This window comes from Xiphophorus couchianus, chromosome 9 (genome assembly GCF_001444195.1).
Source record: "Xiphophorus couchianus chromosome 9, X_couchianus-1.0, whole genome shotgun sequence".
NCBI lineage: Eukaryota > Metazoa > Chordata > Actinopteri > Cyprinodontiformes > Poeciliidae > Xiphophorus > Xiphophorus couchianus.
The window spans coordinates 3175694-3192514 of record NC_040236.1 but is presented as its reverse complement, the minus strand read 5'-3'; the positions used below and the strand labels follow the sequence as shown (position 1 = coordinate 3192514).

Here is a 16821-nt window from a genome sequence, read left to right as displayed (position 1 = left end):
CCTTTTACGGCCTAAAAAAAGAGTTTAGCCTGGAGTGAAGGTCACCCTTCTAAAAGTACAGTGACCCCAAACCTACAGCCAGAGATACAACAGCATGACTTAGACTTAAAAACTGATTTTTACAAATGCTCAATCTCACCTCGAGCTAATTTGAAAATAAAAAGGAGAAATAATTTCATTATGTTCATTTGTAAAATGGTTAGACACACCGGAAAAGACCTGCAGCTATAATGGCAACGAAAATGTAGTTCTACAAACTACTTATTCAAATGGGCCAAATACAAATGCACACCACACATTTCAGATTTTTACTAATAAAACAGGTTAAAAAAGCCATGCATCAATTCGACTTTGCATTGGTCTGACACATTATTCTCATAAACGTACTGAAGCTTGTGGTTGGTAGTGACAAAAGTGGAATTAATTGTTCAAGAGATGAGAACATGGTTGCGATGCGTTGTAATCCTGTGAAACACACTGAGGTGGCCAGAGAAAAAGACTGCAGTGGACACCAGAGCAAAATGTGAAGTGCTTGTAAAGACGAAGGGCTCAACCGACCTTTTGCTTTTTTTTTTGCTGTTTGAAATGACTTTGTTCTCTTTTTCTACTATCTTATGATCTCCCTGTGTGTATGTGTGTGTTTTGTTAGGAAACTTGCTGAGTGTAAGCTTCTGGTCACAACTGTCACAGAAAGAAGAGAGAAAACGAGCAGCAGGTTTTTGTTGCACAAGATCGTGTGAGACCCCGATAATCAACTATGATTAAGCTGAGATGGCCTTTGCATTTTCTGCATCATAATCTGATTGGCTATGGTCAGCTTTAAAGTGTGTTTTGTTTTTCTTTATTTTCCTCCTTTGTTTCCATTTATGCCAAAGTTTCTGAAAACAAAAAAATCAGAAAAGAAGAAAAAAGCTGTTTGAGTAGTTGCTATCAATAAAACCATTTATTTATTGACTCCAACTTTTTTTCATTTTGGTCAATGCACAACTTGAACATATTACACAAGATGATTACTATTTACAGACAACAGCTACATATCAGAACACGATCAACATTTACTAATGATTCAGCAGTCAGACAGTAGGTCGCTATGCCAGTTATTAAAGCACCATTTTCTAACCTAATATATCACCCCAGTCCTCAGAAACAGAAAATCCATCTCTATACATTATCTTTACTTTACCAATGCTTGCTATATTTCTATTTACAATAACCAAAATAGTTTTTTCTTTACAGATGCTCAGTCATTGTCTCATCATCTGGTCAAAGGAAGTTAACAACATGCAGATGCAATCACCCCTGAGAAAGAGGAAGGGTTAGTTTAAGCATTTCAAATACCATCTTTTTTTTCAAGTAATCCCCTTATTTCCTTTTGATAATGCTAAATATTGCACATGCACAACAACTTTTCAAAAATAAAATATTTCAAAGTGGCTAGCTCCATTGACAGTCAGATGAAAGCAGTTGTGATACATGGGTGTTTTGTGTCTTTTACCATCTTGTTTTTTCAGGCTTTCTGCTGCTTAAAAGATTAAAAATGACTGTTTATAATTCATAAACTTTGCTGGGATCTGTAGCATTAGTCAACGAATCTTCCTGTTCCTGAACCGATTATCAAAATAAAAGAACCGGTTGGAGACGCAGTGCGGCTAAAAGGGTGTAAAAACAACAAAAAGCAGCTCCAAACAGAAGCAGCCAAAGAAAAATGGTTTGAACTTTGACTTTTTTTCCAGCCTGTTATTTATACAACAACTCTTAAATGTCTTCAATAACCGCAGAAAAACAAAAACGTGGACATTTTTCCAAGAAAGCATAAGGCTGCAAGACATCTCTTTTGAAGGAAACATCCAGAACATCATACCCAAGCTAAAACTGGTAGTGGCAGCATCATGCTCTAGGTTTGCTAAGAGAGGTTTTTGTCAAGAATAGATTCACATAAGTCAGTTTTGGCCCAAAACCTTCACCTAGAAAGCTTAACCTGCTAACACTTTTTTTTTCAGCTTTACAGTTGTTAAACAAAAATAACAATATCATGTTAGGAAAATGGCCAGAGTTCAGAACTAAATCCAACAGAAAATTTATGGGCAATTACTGTGCTGCCTAATTAAGTAAAAAAAGAACATTTTTCTATTGCCACGTTAAATTGACTTGCAGAGATTGACACAAACAAACCACACACACAAACACAAAATAAAGAATCCACGATTAGGTCTACTGAGAAAAATCCATCAAGCTTAGCAGCAAAATACAAACACCACTATCAAGGAACAAAACACACAGAAAACAAAAACTTACTTATAGACCTTGAATGTCTGGTAAAATATTAGACTGGCTCAGCTTATCTGAATATAACACTTGCCCACAACTTTAAACCTAAAAGGCCAAAGTGTCTCTTAAAAGTGAGTGCATTACAAAGTTATCCTGGAGTTTAACGGGACGGCTCCGTCATGGAGGGAAGACAGATCCGAGGTGGCTCCATGGAGTTTGCTCTCACCGTAATATGGTCCCATCCGCCCTGCAGAGGAAGTAGCAATTATAGTAGCAATTCTAGCAATTATAGGTTCATATCCCAGGAGTGTTTGGATGTTTATGACATTAAATTCCACTAGTGTCAGACTCCCATCCTGAATAGTTTTACCCCAATGCCATAGTCCCATGATTGTCCCTTGGGTTCCATGGGCTGGACTCCGAGTCGATGGCACACCGTCCCACAGCTCAGACTGTGGCTGCCCTGAACCTTGTCTGCTATGATCCACACCTACAGCAACACATGGAGCAATTCAATCAACCCAGGAAGCAACAAACAGGTGCATGCTAAGAACTGAAAATGTAAACACACATTCATCCAAGCCCCAAGCACAGAGCAAAAAAAAAAACTTATTTGTGTAAAAAAGAAATCTTTCCATCCCAAATGGTTTTCTCATCGTCTCTTTTTTTCTGGTGCCAAACAAAATGTCTGGAATATTCTTGAGCCCACCTGATCCAGGGGTCCCACAGAGACTTTGCGTACGTTGTTAGAGATGTGCTCCCAGGAGGAGCCCTGAGGGTAGCTGGGAGTCACTCCCTGTCTGTACCACAGGTTACCTACACATGAGCAGAGAAAGAATACAAAAGGCGCTCTGTACAGTCAAGTTGTTCAGAAGGTTTTGCCGTAAACACAGAGGCAGTGTCCTTACCATTTTCATCCACAGTGTAAACAGACGTCCTGCCTACAGACACCTGCTTCAGCTTCTGCTTAGCCGGAGAGGGGATGTGGTACCAACAGTCCCCTGCAGATGGAGACAGAGCACTTTGATAGTTGAGCGCTAGGCTATCTTTAATCAGAAGCAGCATAAGTTGCTATATTTAGCTTCTTTTAATTGGCTTGATTTTATATCAGTGTTAAAGTCTTTAAACAGAACTGAGACATTTTTTGTGATGTTCAGCTCATGGTTTTCGGTCTCAGATCCTCCTGCTGACCTGCTGGGCTTGGTCCTGAGACTGACCCCCGGTAGAAGGCAGAGCCGTCCCGGGCCACGCCCCACACCTGGCTGGCAGCCCCAACAGAGATGGACTTGAAGGGCTGGTCTGTCCCCACATGAAGCCATGAGGTTCCCTGACATACAGGCAGGAAGACATAACAACTACCACTTAGCAAAAGTATTATTCACACCCCATGAAGCTTTTCACATTTTACCACAAGTGGAAGTATTTCATCTGGACTTTTTGTGACAGACCAACACAAAAAAATGCATGATTGTAAAGTGGAAGGACAATAAAACATAATTTGAGAGACAGACAGACAGACAGCTGGATGTCAGCTGGTGTCTTGGTTCTTCATGACTTCACCTCCCTTTCTGTGTATTCGATACTTTTTCCCTCTGCCATTTTCTATTATGATACATAACTTAAATGTTGAACGCATTTGTTTTGGTTTCTTTCTATGGATGGACTATTTGAGAACATTTCATGTCAATAGCACCTTTAGGATATGTTCACTATAAAAACTTGTGATGTGTTCAAAAGTTATTTTACCTTCTGCATAATGAGTGACAAAATGACTGAACATTTTTCACTGTCTTCTCATTTTTGGAGTTGTCTTGCTTATTAGCCAAATATCATTTGATCACCTGGTTTCTGTAATCTACGTTCCCTCATTTTGCCCCAGAGCTTTCTGCCATTAATGTCTGATTAAGGCATTTAGGGAGCAGACAGTAACCTTTAACAGTGATATTACCCCTAATGTTAGAAAACTCTCATTGAAGTGGTTATTATGGATACTCATAAGGTGTCAGGCTGATGCTTTGAATGTCATTTTGCACATTAGTAACTCACAGCAGGTGTCAGCAGGGTGACTCCCAGTCGACACAGGACATCTCCTTTGTTGCTGATGGCCCACACAGGAACCGTATCCACACTGCTCTGAGCAGCACAAGGCAGGATTGTGACATCACTCAGTGGGATTGGTGGAATTTCTTGCCAAGGTCCTGTTGTTGTCAATTTACACTTCCTATACAGTGGGGGAAATAAAACAGAAGCGGGAAGCTTATGTTAAAGCTCAAAATTGTAAATTTTATTTAAAAAAATGTTTTTTTCCTTTTTACATATTTGTTAAAACTGTTACCATGTTGTGACAATATAATGTGAGACAGGCAATCTGTGAAAATACTGCCAGTGCCGTCTGAAGAAATACACCGCTGCCCAACAAAAACAACCAATGAGAGTCAGGAGGAGGGTCTTAGCGCTGCCAATCACTCTCATGTATGCATTGCTCAATGTGCTAATGGAGAAGCAACTTACTGTTCCAGGAAAACTGCTCCGCTGTTATCATTGGCAATGCTAACTAGCCTTAGCATTTCTGGCAGACTGCTATCGGGAAGAAGCTTTAGCATAGCAGAGGACAATGGGGAACAGCACATACACAAGTATGATTGACAGAGCTAGGCCCTCCTCCTGGCTCTGACTGGTTGTTTCTAGTTAGCACTGGGAGGGGGCAAAGAAGTTTACATTTTTTCACAGATTATCTGTTTCAAGCCATATTGTCATGACACCATCAGTTTTAACAAATATGTAAAAAGAATCTTTTATAAGACATCTTAAATATTCCAAACAAAACAAATACAAACATCAAGTCCCAACGATCCATTTAACCCACTAACAGAATACTTCACTCATCACTAGTTTGCTCTTTCTGTAAATACCTGGCCCATCGCCTACGCCGCACAAAGTCCTTTATGGTTTTGAAGCCATGATAGGACCTACCAGAGAACATGGAGGGAGTGGATGAATTAGAAAGAACAGAAAAAAAACAAATGAAAGATTAAATCCCTTAAAGTGTAGCCTGAAAGGAAACCTACGCTGGAAAATCTGCAGCATATTGCCAGCCCTCTCTGTCTGTTCCCCCGGAGACGCTGTAGTCAACAGCCCAGTCAGACACCTGGACACGGTAAAAAGAAGTGAAACATTTCATGCACCTGCAGCTGTTGGATTAAATGCTCTCAAAAATCAAGAATAAACACTAGAGGTGTGCTCAGATTACCCATGTCCACTGAGGAGAAGGGGGTTTTGTACCAGTCTTTGTGCACTCGTGTAATCCTGACGCATCACTCCACATGTAGCGGTCTGTTGGAAGGCCTCTAAAATGAGGAAAGCCCAATTTACACGGGTCAGAAAGAGCGTAATATAATTACTAAATAGTTTAAATCACAATAAGCCTAAGTGTGTTTCATTTATGATTGCTTTACACAAAGAACTTTAAACATCTGCATGTAAAACACCTGTTGGTGTAGCCAGTGACAGGGTTCCATCTCTGGTTCTCATAGATGTAAACGCTCTTGACGTCAGTCTGGGTGTAAATATTATCTGTGCTGCTGGCCAAGCCCTGGAAGAAGCCTCCTCCATACCCTTCGGTGTGGACCCAGGCGGTGTGGTCAAAGCCGATGCCCCACACTATCCCCAGACTGTTGCACTCCACTAAACGCAGGTGGCCTCCTACCTGCCGCCAGAACCTGCACCAACAAAACAGAAAGGCTCACAGCAAACTCACAACTGTTTATGCTCCAATGTATTGGGAGTTACATTTGTCTTCATTTGTATTCGTTCCTCTGGAACAGCATTGTTATGCTATACTCTCAAACTTCATTGTATTTTATTAGCATAGACCAACTCAGAGTAGGGCACAAATATGAAGTGAAAAAGAACTCATCCATGTTTTATTTTATTTTTTCAAAAAACAATCTGAATTTTTTTTTTTTAAAGCATACCCCAAATACAGTTACAGACAGAGTTTTTTAAAGGTACGTTTTTACCTCCATTCTATTTTTACAGATTAAAATTTTTGCCTATTCTTTGTAAATTAGCCAGAGTTCAGTCAGATTGGAAGAGTGAACACCACGTCTTGCCACGTAGGTTTGAAGTTTGATGGACTGACACTGGTAGAGATAGTTCCCCTGTAAAGTTTTAGCATGAAAAACCAAACTGGTCTCATCTTTAGAGTATTTGCTGCATTTCCTAAATGACTGTGGCAAACTGCAGACAGAATGTGTTATAGCTTTCAGACAACAACAATGTTCTGTGAAGGCCAGTTTTATTTAAGTACATCACAGGGGCAATACTAATGCATTCATTTATTCATAGATTTATTTATATTTTGATATTTTTGCATGTGCATTCTTGTTATTTTGTTTATTTATTTATTTTATATATTTATTTTATATTTAGTCATATTTAAATCACAATATCACACGTATGTATATATTTTTTTATAAATTTTATATTGCTTATGGTTATATTTGTATGTACCAATATTGCCAATATTGAACATACAATATTGGTACATACAATAATGGAGCAGCTGTCAGCATACAAGTAATTTCCCCTTGGGGATCAATAAAGTATATTCTAATCTATTCCACCTAACAATCATGGACTACCTACTGTTGGTCGGTCATATAATATCCTAGTTAAACACAATGGGGCTTGTGGCCTTAACATAGTTCATAGTGAATGCTCTTGGCGGTTTTTCTTACATTTGATCACAGGGTGTGGGGTAAGGCATGGCTTCGAGGGCAGAGGAAGGCTCACTGACAAAGATGTCCCCTTTACAGGTGATGGACCAGATCGCCTGTTTGGACGGAGAACCGTGGATTCCTCTGGAGTCACAGCAGGAAACACTCAACAAAGCCAGCTGGAGAGCAGAAAGAATTTTAAAGAGAGCAAAACTACTTTATATGACCTGCTTTTGTGTAATCACACAAAAAAGCATGGTAAAAGACATGAGCAGGTATTCATCTTCTTATCAACGTTGTGCCAACAGGAATTACGGGACTAAAATGTTTCATTTTTGATGTAGATATCTCCTTCTACACACCCAATCATACATCTCCAGCTCTGTGCCAGCTGCCACTCTTATTGGCCACCTCTGTTTGGTACGTTCAGGAGTGTAAATGGCAAACGTGTGCTTGGAGTCGTTGAGAACAGGAACCAGGATGGTTACTTCATTAATGAAGGCATGGAGGTACTGAAAAAAAGACAGAAAAACAAGAAAAAGTAGAAGAATGGAAAACATTCCTCTTTGGAGTTTTAGTCTTTAGACAAACAGAGACACAAATTCAAGCTGAGAATTTATGCAATGCAACCAGAGCTCATACACATGTATAGACAATAGCGAGTATAAATTAGACATATTATAAATGCATGAGTCAAATTCATGTTGCGAGCAAATTGCGTTTTTTTAATTAGTTTTACCAACTTTACATTCTCACCTTCTTCTCCTCATAATAATTGTAATAAATGAATAAGATCCCATCCTTGTGTCCCTCGGCTCCAGAAAACTGTTCCAGAGCAAAGTGAACATCGATCCACTTGTGCGGCTTCCAGTCTCTCCACCACTGCATGGCTCCCTTCTTTACCCACACCGACTGCCAACAGAGACAAGAGTACAAGTCAAATCGTGAATGCGTGTCAATGAAAAGATACTCTATATTATCTAAAGTCTTATCATTTTTCAGAGTGTACAGCATGCACCTGCTCAATGGCTTGTTCGTAATGTCTGAAATTATCCATCTCTCTCCTGGACCTTTCACTAAGCTGCTCAAAGATTTGTTTCCGCCAAGCAGCTGTCTGAGCAGGAGACACGGACAGACTCATGGACTGGACTGACTGCAGCATGGCTGGTGAAAGACAAGTAAGAGAAGAAAAAGCATCCTTTGCAAGAAATGGTCAAATGTTCGTTAAAGGAATCCTGTTATTGCATTCTAGGCAACAAAATCTACAGAATGTGCCAATTTTTTTATGTAGTTAATCTATTAATCGCCAGAATAATCAATAGATCAATCAAGTTCTAAAATAATCATTAGCTGCAGCCCTATATCTGGGTGTTTATGTATAATTTTGACTGCTGTGGGGGGGGGAAAATACTGAACTAGGGTATTGTATCATCAATCCGACTGAAAAAGAAAGCTTTAAATAATTAGAAGCCCAAATTTGATATGATATTAATGCACATGATATGTTTATGTAAACATCTGACTGGAATTAGACATGATATTTCAGAATTCTAGCTGTCAGAAAATTTCCCATTGAAATTTCACAACATAACATACATGTGTTCAAAGAGCAGCTGAACCAGTTGAGTTGAGAGTGGCTGTCCACAGAGCAGCCTCCTCCGCTGACCCACGCCCACAGAGGGTGCTCGTCCACCCCAAACTGATCCTCCATAGCCAGGCTGTAGGTTGCCACTGACGACAGGCTGCAGGAGTCAGCTGAGTCTGCTCCTGTTTGGCCGTGTTGGATCTGTGCCTCCTCCAGATCTACGTTACTCCACGGGGGGTCAGGAGGACCGCCAGACCCAGTGATGGTAACAGCACTGTTACTGGACAGAACGTCCGTCTCTCCTTCACCAGGGACGACCTCCTCTAGGACAGCGGCAGAGGCTGATTCAACACCTCCAGATGTCTTTGCTGGTTTTCGGTCAGAGACGAGTTCAGAGATAAAGCTGTCGCTTGTGACCTTGGGGATGTGGGGCTTGACGCACGGTTCTGATGAAGAGTTTGCAGGGGCATCTACAAAGGAGTCTGGGCAAGGGAACGTGACACTGCTGATGGCTCCATCCCCTGGTGGATGTTCAAGGTCTAATTCAGCATCGCTGACTCCTGATGGAGCCCGCACTTCACCAGAGAAAAAACAACCCGCACTGTGGAAAGGACAGAGATTCAAGGCAGCAGAAATTAAATCATGAATTAGCTCTGCTTTACAGGCATTTGAATATTAGCATGCATGTCTGTGGACACAGAAAAAGATGTTGGTTTGAGTCCTGTAGGATGCCTTTACCTGTGTTGACTGTTTGCACTGGCACTGGAGTGGGATCGCTCCCCATCTCGAGGAACGCTGATGGCCTTCCAGGTTTTACCGCTCAGCTCACTGGAGGTAACACCCTGTCTGAAGTACACCACCCGGTCCTCACAGCTAATGGCCCACACCTTAAATGGAGATGAGCCATGTTAAGACTTACTGACAATTTGGCAGAGCCTCACAAGATTGTCCATAACCCACATTTTTCCAACATAATGTGATAGACTAACAGAAAAAGGGCAGAAATGGTGGGATGGAAATAAAACAACTCATGATTTTAGCCCTTTTAAAAAAAATAAAAATCATGCATTTGTATTCAGCTGGAATATAGTCCAGTCCATCCATCTGCATAAAAAATATAGAGCCCATTTAATCTCACTTTACTTATGACAGTTTTGTAAAAGCTTCAGATGTTTGTTAGAAAATGTCGGTGAACCAAATGCATCATGAAGCCGGGTCAGGGAGCAACCCTAAACATAAAACATGAGTGACTTTAATGGTTTATGTTCATTCATATTCATGTGTTAGAATGGTCTAGTCAAAGTGCAGACCTAAATCCAAATGAGAATCTGACATTCAGAGCTTTAGTGGAAAGAAGAATGGAGCTAAACTTTAGCCTCTATTTGGTAGAAAAATACTCCAAAACACGTACTGATGAATGGAAAACAAAAAATCTTTAAGGGGGTGAATATACATCACACAACATTCTCCATATTTCTATTATACTGTATGTAGGAACAAAGTAACAGATATTCTTATCCACAGAAGAATTGGACATTTCTCTAACAGTTAAATATAGAGAGTCTGGATTTGTTGTGTCACCTGGTCGTTCAGGCCCACGTTGATCATAATCATTTCTCCAACCATGTTGATCCATCCGGAACCACAGGGGTTATGAGAGTTCACACCTCGCCTAAACCACACCTAGGTCAGCAGGGCGACAAGCTACTTCAACAATGATTATATTCCCATCATTCTTTGTATGCATTCATCAGTTAAAAGGTTTGTTTTAACCTTGCAATCCTAATCCTAAAGTCTTAACTGTAATAAATTTCACTGTAGCTGTCTACAGATGCTACTTCCTTTTTGCAACACCAGATGGTGTTTCAGTTTCCAAGCATAGCTAATTTTAGTCTTATCTAAACCTTGACATGATTTAAAGTTCTGAAGGCATGAGGTACAGGAGGGTAAATCTCGAGGATATTTATTTTTCTCTTACAGTGGTAACAGATGGCTACAGTCTCTCTTTTCTCCTCTGAAATCAGATAAGGTGATTTTTCTGCTTCTTCAAATGACCATCCACCATTGGGCAATTGGAAACATTTGGAAAAACTGATATATCTAAGTGTAGAGGTTCATACTTTTGTTAATATGATTATTACATTGTCAGAAAACAGTTTGAAATTAAGAATGCAAAGAAAAACATCAATACATACATCTATACAGACATGCCAATTTCTTACTGTATTATCTTTGGTCACAGCCCAGACCACATTCATTCCTACAGCGACATGTATAGCGCCCACCTCAGGGCTCGGAGACTCCACCTCTGCCCAGGAAGTACCTACAACACGCAGGAAACAGTTCTCAGACAAAAGCCACACACTTCAACACTACAGTACATGCGTACAGTTCAGTGTGTACCTCTTGGGCAGTCTCGACTAATGCCCTCCCTGACAATTAGGTGCCCCTCCCACAGCACAGCCCAGACCAGGTCCCCGGGGCCGCAGCTGATCTGGACCACTTCTCCAGGAGGAGGCACCTCCACCCAGGAAGAACCCTCAGGGTTCTGGTGAGAGATTCCTTCTCTGAACCACACCTAGATAGTAATAGAAACAGTATTAGATAATAACGAGTGACAGTACACTTGCTCTTTGGTCAACTGCATAATATTATTTGAATATAAGTGTCAAATACCACCCCAGGAAAGAACCACTGTCTGATTTGCTTTAAACAAGCTAAACAGGAAATAAACAGCAGAATAAAGTGGGCCGTGATTAGTGTTGTGTGTTGAGGTGAGCTGTACCTTTCCTTGCAGGGACACGGCCCACAGAGACAGCCGGCCCCTGGGCTCCTCACTGATCTCCCAGCCTCCACAGCTGATGTCACTAAAGGGATCCGGTAGAGTTGTCTGCTGTGAAGGGATCTGCCAAGACACAATTAGAATGAGACAGAGTAAATAAAAAAGTGTCCTAATGTCATAGAAACACCTTTGCCAGACTTTCTGGACTGATAGAGAGATCTCTTCTAAAAACGTTAGTTGAATTACAGTTTGTTCAAGACAGATAATTACTTTTTCCCCAAGAAAAAGGAGGATTTTTATATTTACTCAAGTTATCTTTAACCAATATTAAAACTTGTTTGATGATCTGAAACTTTTAATTGTGTCAGTGAAGCAAAAAAATTAAAAATAGAAGTATCCTGTAAGAGGGCAAACATCTTATTCACTATACTGTATGTGAACATACTGGTACAGATATTGTGACACACACACACACCTTAGTCCAGGTGTCCATGGCTTTGTACCTCCTGTAGCGGAGCCATCGCCTGCGACGGACACAGGAGTTCCACTTCTTGTCGTTGGTGTAAGTGGCAGGAAAATCCATGGCATACGTCCATCCCTGCAAACACAAACACTGAAGTTATTAGTACAAGATGAACGCAAGAGCAAAAAGGAAAATGAGTTCACCAAAACACTACCTCTTTTTCTGTGGGCTCTCCGTCAAGGTTTTCATCCACAAACCAGTCTCCCTCCCACTCCCAGCTGCTGGAAGGGAGCTGGAAGCTGGCTATGGGTTGATACTGCAGGCCTGTGATGTCACTCCACTGCCAGCGGTCACTTGGAAGCAGACGCTCTGAGAAACCGTCAACGGGATTCCATCTCTAAAAGAAAAGCAGGGAGAAATTATTTCATTTTCGTGTCTAGCCATCCATCCATCCATCCATCCATCGTCTATAACTGCTTATCAATGCGGGGTCTGGGACTACTGAAGACCTCTGGTTACTATCTTGAATGTTTTTGGGCAAGAGGATGGGTATACCTCAGACTGGTGACCAGTCCATCTCATGGTGACACAGAGATACACAGGTAAAATTACTTCATCTCTCCCCCAAAAAATAAATAATGCAGGAAGACTCTCATACCAAGAGTCAATTTTAGAGCAAATTTTAGTGTTTTGGATGAACCCAGAGTACATGAAGAAATACAATACAAGCAAAGGAAGCACATGCAAATTGCATGGAGAAACAACCCTCTTGGTTCTCTGGGTTTTTCTCTCTCTCTCTCTCTTTCTGCAGGTGTAGAAACAGACCTCTAGCGTGCTCTCTTGTATTCTCTTCATCCTTCTGTTTCTCCTCTCTTTTTATCTCCTTTCCATTTTAACTTTTGGTCTCACTTCTCTCCCTTTTTTTGTCATCTCCTTTGATCTATTGGGCCAAGATCTGATGACTTTTGAGACCAATGGAGGAAAGTGAACTAACTGTGAGGTATAAGAAGTCATTCGGACATAACTTAGCTCTGTGAAAATGATGCTTTGTCTCGCTGGAAGTGTGGAACTGGGGTCTATTTGTGTTAATCAATCAGACGTACCAAATAAAGTGTGCATGAGCTTAGCTGATAAACAGATCACTTTTGAAGATTTTTTCTCTGGAAAGTTTCTCCTAACTGAAATTTACTAAGTTCATGAATGCAATCTGGGGGGATAAAAGCAGCACAGTCCTTGTCAAGCTAATCCTCACATGTTGCAATGAGACAACATTTAAAGGAGCCTGACCTGATTTTCGTATGTGTCCTCTTGGTAGCGGACAGGCAGGTCAGACGCATGGACGTTCAGGTAGATGCTGCTGTCACAGGCAATGCCCCAGCAGCACTGCTGAGCTGCTGTCACCCGCTTGAACTCCATGTGGGCATTGCGGCAATGCTCCCATTGCTGTCCCACAGTGGACAGGCTGTAGACACGCCCGTACACGTCCACTGCCCACAGCAGGGAGATAGGCATGGCTTCACCTGGACCTGGAGACAAGCAGCAAGAAAACTGTAGATTTTTTTTTTATATGTATATACTGTATATAGTGCATAATGTTTAACAAAACTACACAATCATGAGCAAAATGTACCAAACTCGTATATCATTACTGCAGGAAGAATAATCAACACATTCTCACTCCCGACTCGTCATATATTGACGAGTTGGGACGATTTCTGACCATGCATCACATATTGACGACTTGGGCAGGGTCCTTCAGCGTCATATGTTGACGATTTGGGTAGGTGACATGTTTTACGTGGATTATTGACGCGAACGGTTCTCACAATCGCTGCCGAACCTTCAAAACCCGACGATTTGGTTAGGTTTAGGGCAAAAATTACGGTAAGGCATAGGGTAAAACCCCTCGAGTCATATATTGACGCGAAAGGGGTACCCTGCGCGTCAATATGTGACGAGGACGGACTGTCCGATGAGTCAATATATGACGAGTTGGGAGTGAGAATGGGTTGGAATAATACAGCATTGTAGTTTTCACAAAAAATGTCATTCTGTTGAAACTTACACCAGGAAAAAAGGAGCAAAGGGAAATCATAAAAATCCTCCTGTGATCATAACTTCAGTCTCAAAATGTGGTTTCCATAATAATTCTAAAGTTTACATTCATTCATCTGATAGACATACTCTATGTCCATCTCACCCAAATTCATATTTGCAGAATTCACATCACACAAAGGTAGCATGTCTTGTTTAGACACAGCCATAGAAACAACTAAATTAATGCTACTTTATAGAGCTTCTGATGGATATTATTAGTAGGGATATTATTAGCCAGATGGTTCTAATCAAAGTCATTTCAACAACTGATCACCAACAGGCAGGACCACCTCTATAAATGAGGGAATTTCCTGGTTGGCTGTTTGCTAGCACATCAACAGTGACTGTAGTGAAGCAACTGCTGCCAACAATTTGAGAAAGTTACCATGGGCATTGTCATGTAAAATAAAGTGTGTCATTCTAGAAAGACAAATTAGAAGTTGAAAACATTTAAAGTCACCAAACCTCTCAGCAAATTCATAGCAAATTCTTCAAACTTCAGACAGTTCAGCAGTCAAATAATTAAAAATAAAACCTAAAATGTTAATTATATATTACATGGACATCTGTTAACATGATAAATGTTTAGATTCATGACATTACAATTACAAGCCTGAGAAAGTACTGCTTGTCTAGAAAGGACGCAAGGAGATTCTCTCTACACAGAATATGAAATGTTTTGGATCGTTTCACCTGAGTGTACAATAAAACTTGTAGAGACTAAGGCAAATGTGACTGCTTCAAGTTATCCTGTGTAACTGTAGTTTGAAAAGAAGTATAATCACAGGGTCTACTTAGTTTATATATCAACACCCCTAATGTTGTTTTAAGAAATAATTTTCCTTTATTACTTTCTTACCATGATTCAAGGTTATTTTTGTTATTCTGAGACCAAATCTGTACTGAGTAGTTGGGGTTGTGTGTTGAAGGACTGCCTCTGGCTCTTGCTTTATACGTCTCACCTACATTTTGTTGATGTCACATAACTAAACTGAAGTACTAAAGTTTGCTTCCTCAAGATAATCCACTGTTTTTTATCCCTACCAGATTTTTCTTTAAAGATACAAAAGGACATTGACATGAACTGTGTATTCCACAAACTCTATAAAGAAGATCTGTATAAGTTATTCCAGTTTGGTACTTTTTCACTTATTTGTACATTCATTTCCTACAACATTCTCAACAACTTTTCCCTCGCCTATGCAGACATTAGGGCTGGACAATATGACTGAAAAACGTATCATATTGAAAGCATTTCATACCAGTCGATAAAGATAATTATTGATTAAACAATCATGCGCGCACACACCCATACCTAAGGAGAATTTCAGGAGATCAATCAACCTGACAGTCATATTTTTGGATTGTAGGAGAACCCATGCATGCCCAGGTAGAACATTCAGAAAGACCCCGGGCCGGGATTCGAACCCAGGTCCTTCTTCCTGCAAAACAACAGTGCTACCAACTGCAACACCGTGCAGCCCTTATCTATTATCTATTGATACTGATCATGGCTTATCGAGATATTGTTAATAATTTTCTGTTAATAATAACCCCTAGCGAGTGTGTTGTTTAAATTCTTATTCTACTAATAAAACAGATAAATTGTATATCATCAGCCTAATTTTATTACTTGCAAAATACTATATACATAAATCCAAATTTTTCAAATCACACATTTTCCTTCTTAATTTTTTTAAAGGAGTTTAAGCAATGCACAACACTTCAACATTCACAAAATAATACTGAAGTTGATATGTGCACTCTAACATGTTTGTGAATTGATTTTCATTTCTATCTGCTGTATAACCCTTGGCGTTATTGTTTTGTTATAAATTCTTTCTGTGATTGTGATTTTGATTTGGCTGTTTTTGCCAGCAGATTAATTGAAAAATAAAAAGTCACTTAAATTTCAGTCTACACTTGGAAAATTACAAACTGCTTTCAGTTACCGGCACAGTACACGTGGGATGCATTTAAACTGTATCTTAAATGTATGCCAACGCTAATTATAAAATATATGATACCTCATTTGGCTGCGCACAAAAGTGACGTACACTCGGTGCGTGAGGTTAGTTACATTGTAACAAGCTAGCTGTATGTCAACACCCTGTCAAGACAAGCCTCATTTACAGACAAACACGAGAATAATTTTTCCAAACAACTGCAAACTGTAACCTAAAACTGGCTTCGGAGTATCACTAAACTGCTGACAAATTCTTCTTATGTTTGGGCACGGTTTACCGTAAAAAGTAAAAGTGACAATATTTAAATTTAACGAACCTAGACCCGCCTATAAAACGTCCGCCGGTGTAGATAACAGGTCGCCGCTCTTTCTTCTAACAGCAGAAATAAATGGGCAGCTGGTCAAACCATGGTGTGTCAAGTGGCTGCTAATATTAACATCTCAGTATCTACCTGCTATGAAACCGGAAGCAGTAGTTCCTTATATCCTATTGGATTAGTTGTTTACAACGCAGACCTCCAACAGAGGGCGCTCTCTGCTCAGATTTTACTACTAGGTTGCGTTCACTGTTCAGCAAGAATCAAATATTATGCAAGTTTTCTGCTCAAAATTGTTAAACCTTTTTCAACTTTACTTATTTTCTTAGTTACAAACACAAATAGAAATCGAACTGGTATATCTTATTCTCTTATATAGCTGGTTGACTGATTGAAGATTGCTGAAAATAACACAGATGAACAAATTCTATACAATCTGACTATCCTGAGTTGTGTAGTACTTATAGCTCATATGACTTCCCTTGCTTGTAAGATGTTACCAAAATACACAAACTCAGTAAAAATAAATCTGATGTTTTAATGGGCAACATAATCAACATATGGTTGGTACGCTGACACTTGGCAAACGTTCTTTGCCACATCTTTCATACGTTCACAAAATAAT

General features: G+C 40.0%; 1 protein-coding gene across 2 annotated transcripts; it reads right to left on the bottom strand.

The window, feature by feature from the left end:
• Positions 1-921: 921 nt before the first annotated feature.
• On the bottom strand, positions 922-16357 carry tecpr1a (tectonin beta-propeller repeat containing 1a). Of its 2 annotated transcripts, none has more exons than XM_028027381.1 (24): positions 16197-16357; positions 13104-13342; positions 12031-12213; positions 11829-11951; positions 11357-11476; positions 10975-11149; positions 10794-10894; positions 10153-10254; positions 9310-9458; positions 8583-9172; positions 8005-8153; positions 7743-7898; positions 7349-7498; positions 7008-7165; positions 5757-5987; positions 5519-5615; positions 5337-5416; positions 5181-5237; positions 4315-4489; positions 3460-3595; positions 3177-3269; positions 2978-3084; positions 2639-2758; positions 922-2515 (listed from the first exon to the last, which is right to left on the bottom strand). In XM_028027381.1, exons 2-24 carry the CDS (start codon positions 13326-13328, stop codon positions 2429-2431), a joined length of 3564 nt encoding a protein of 1187 aa, XP_027883182.1. In that variant the 5' UTR covers positions 13329-13342; positions 16197-16357; the 3' UTR covers positions 922-2428. The 2 variants fall into 2 exon arrangements, with proteins under 2 accessions (XP_027883182.1, XP_027883183.1); XM_028027382.1 differs by having other exon boundaries at positions 8005-8150.
• Between the last annotated feature and the right edge of the window lie 464 nt (positions 16358-16821).

Coding starts and splice junctions, on each gene's coding strand:
- tecpr1a (XM_028027381.1), bottom strand. CDS start 13,328: ATGCCTATCTCCCTGCTGTGGGCAGTGGACGTGTACGGGCGTGTCTAC. Junction 12,214..13,103: donor AGGACACATACGAAAATCAG/GTCAGGCTCCTT, acceptor CTTTTCTTTTAG/AGATGGAATCCCGTTGACGG. Junction 11,477..11,828: donor CCATGGACACCTGGACTAAG/GTGTGTGTGTGT, acceptor GTGTCTTGGCAG/ATCCCTTCACAGCAGACAAC.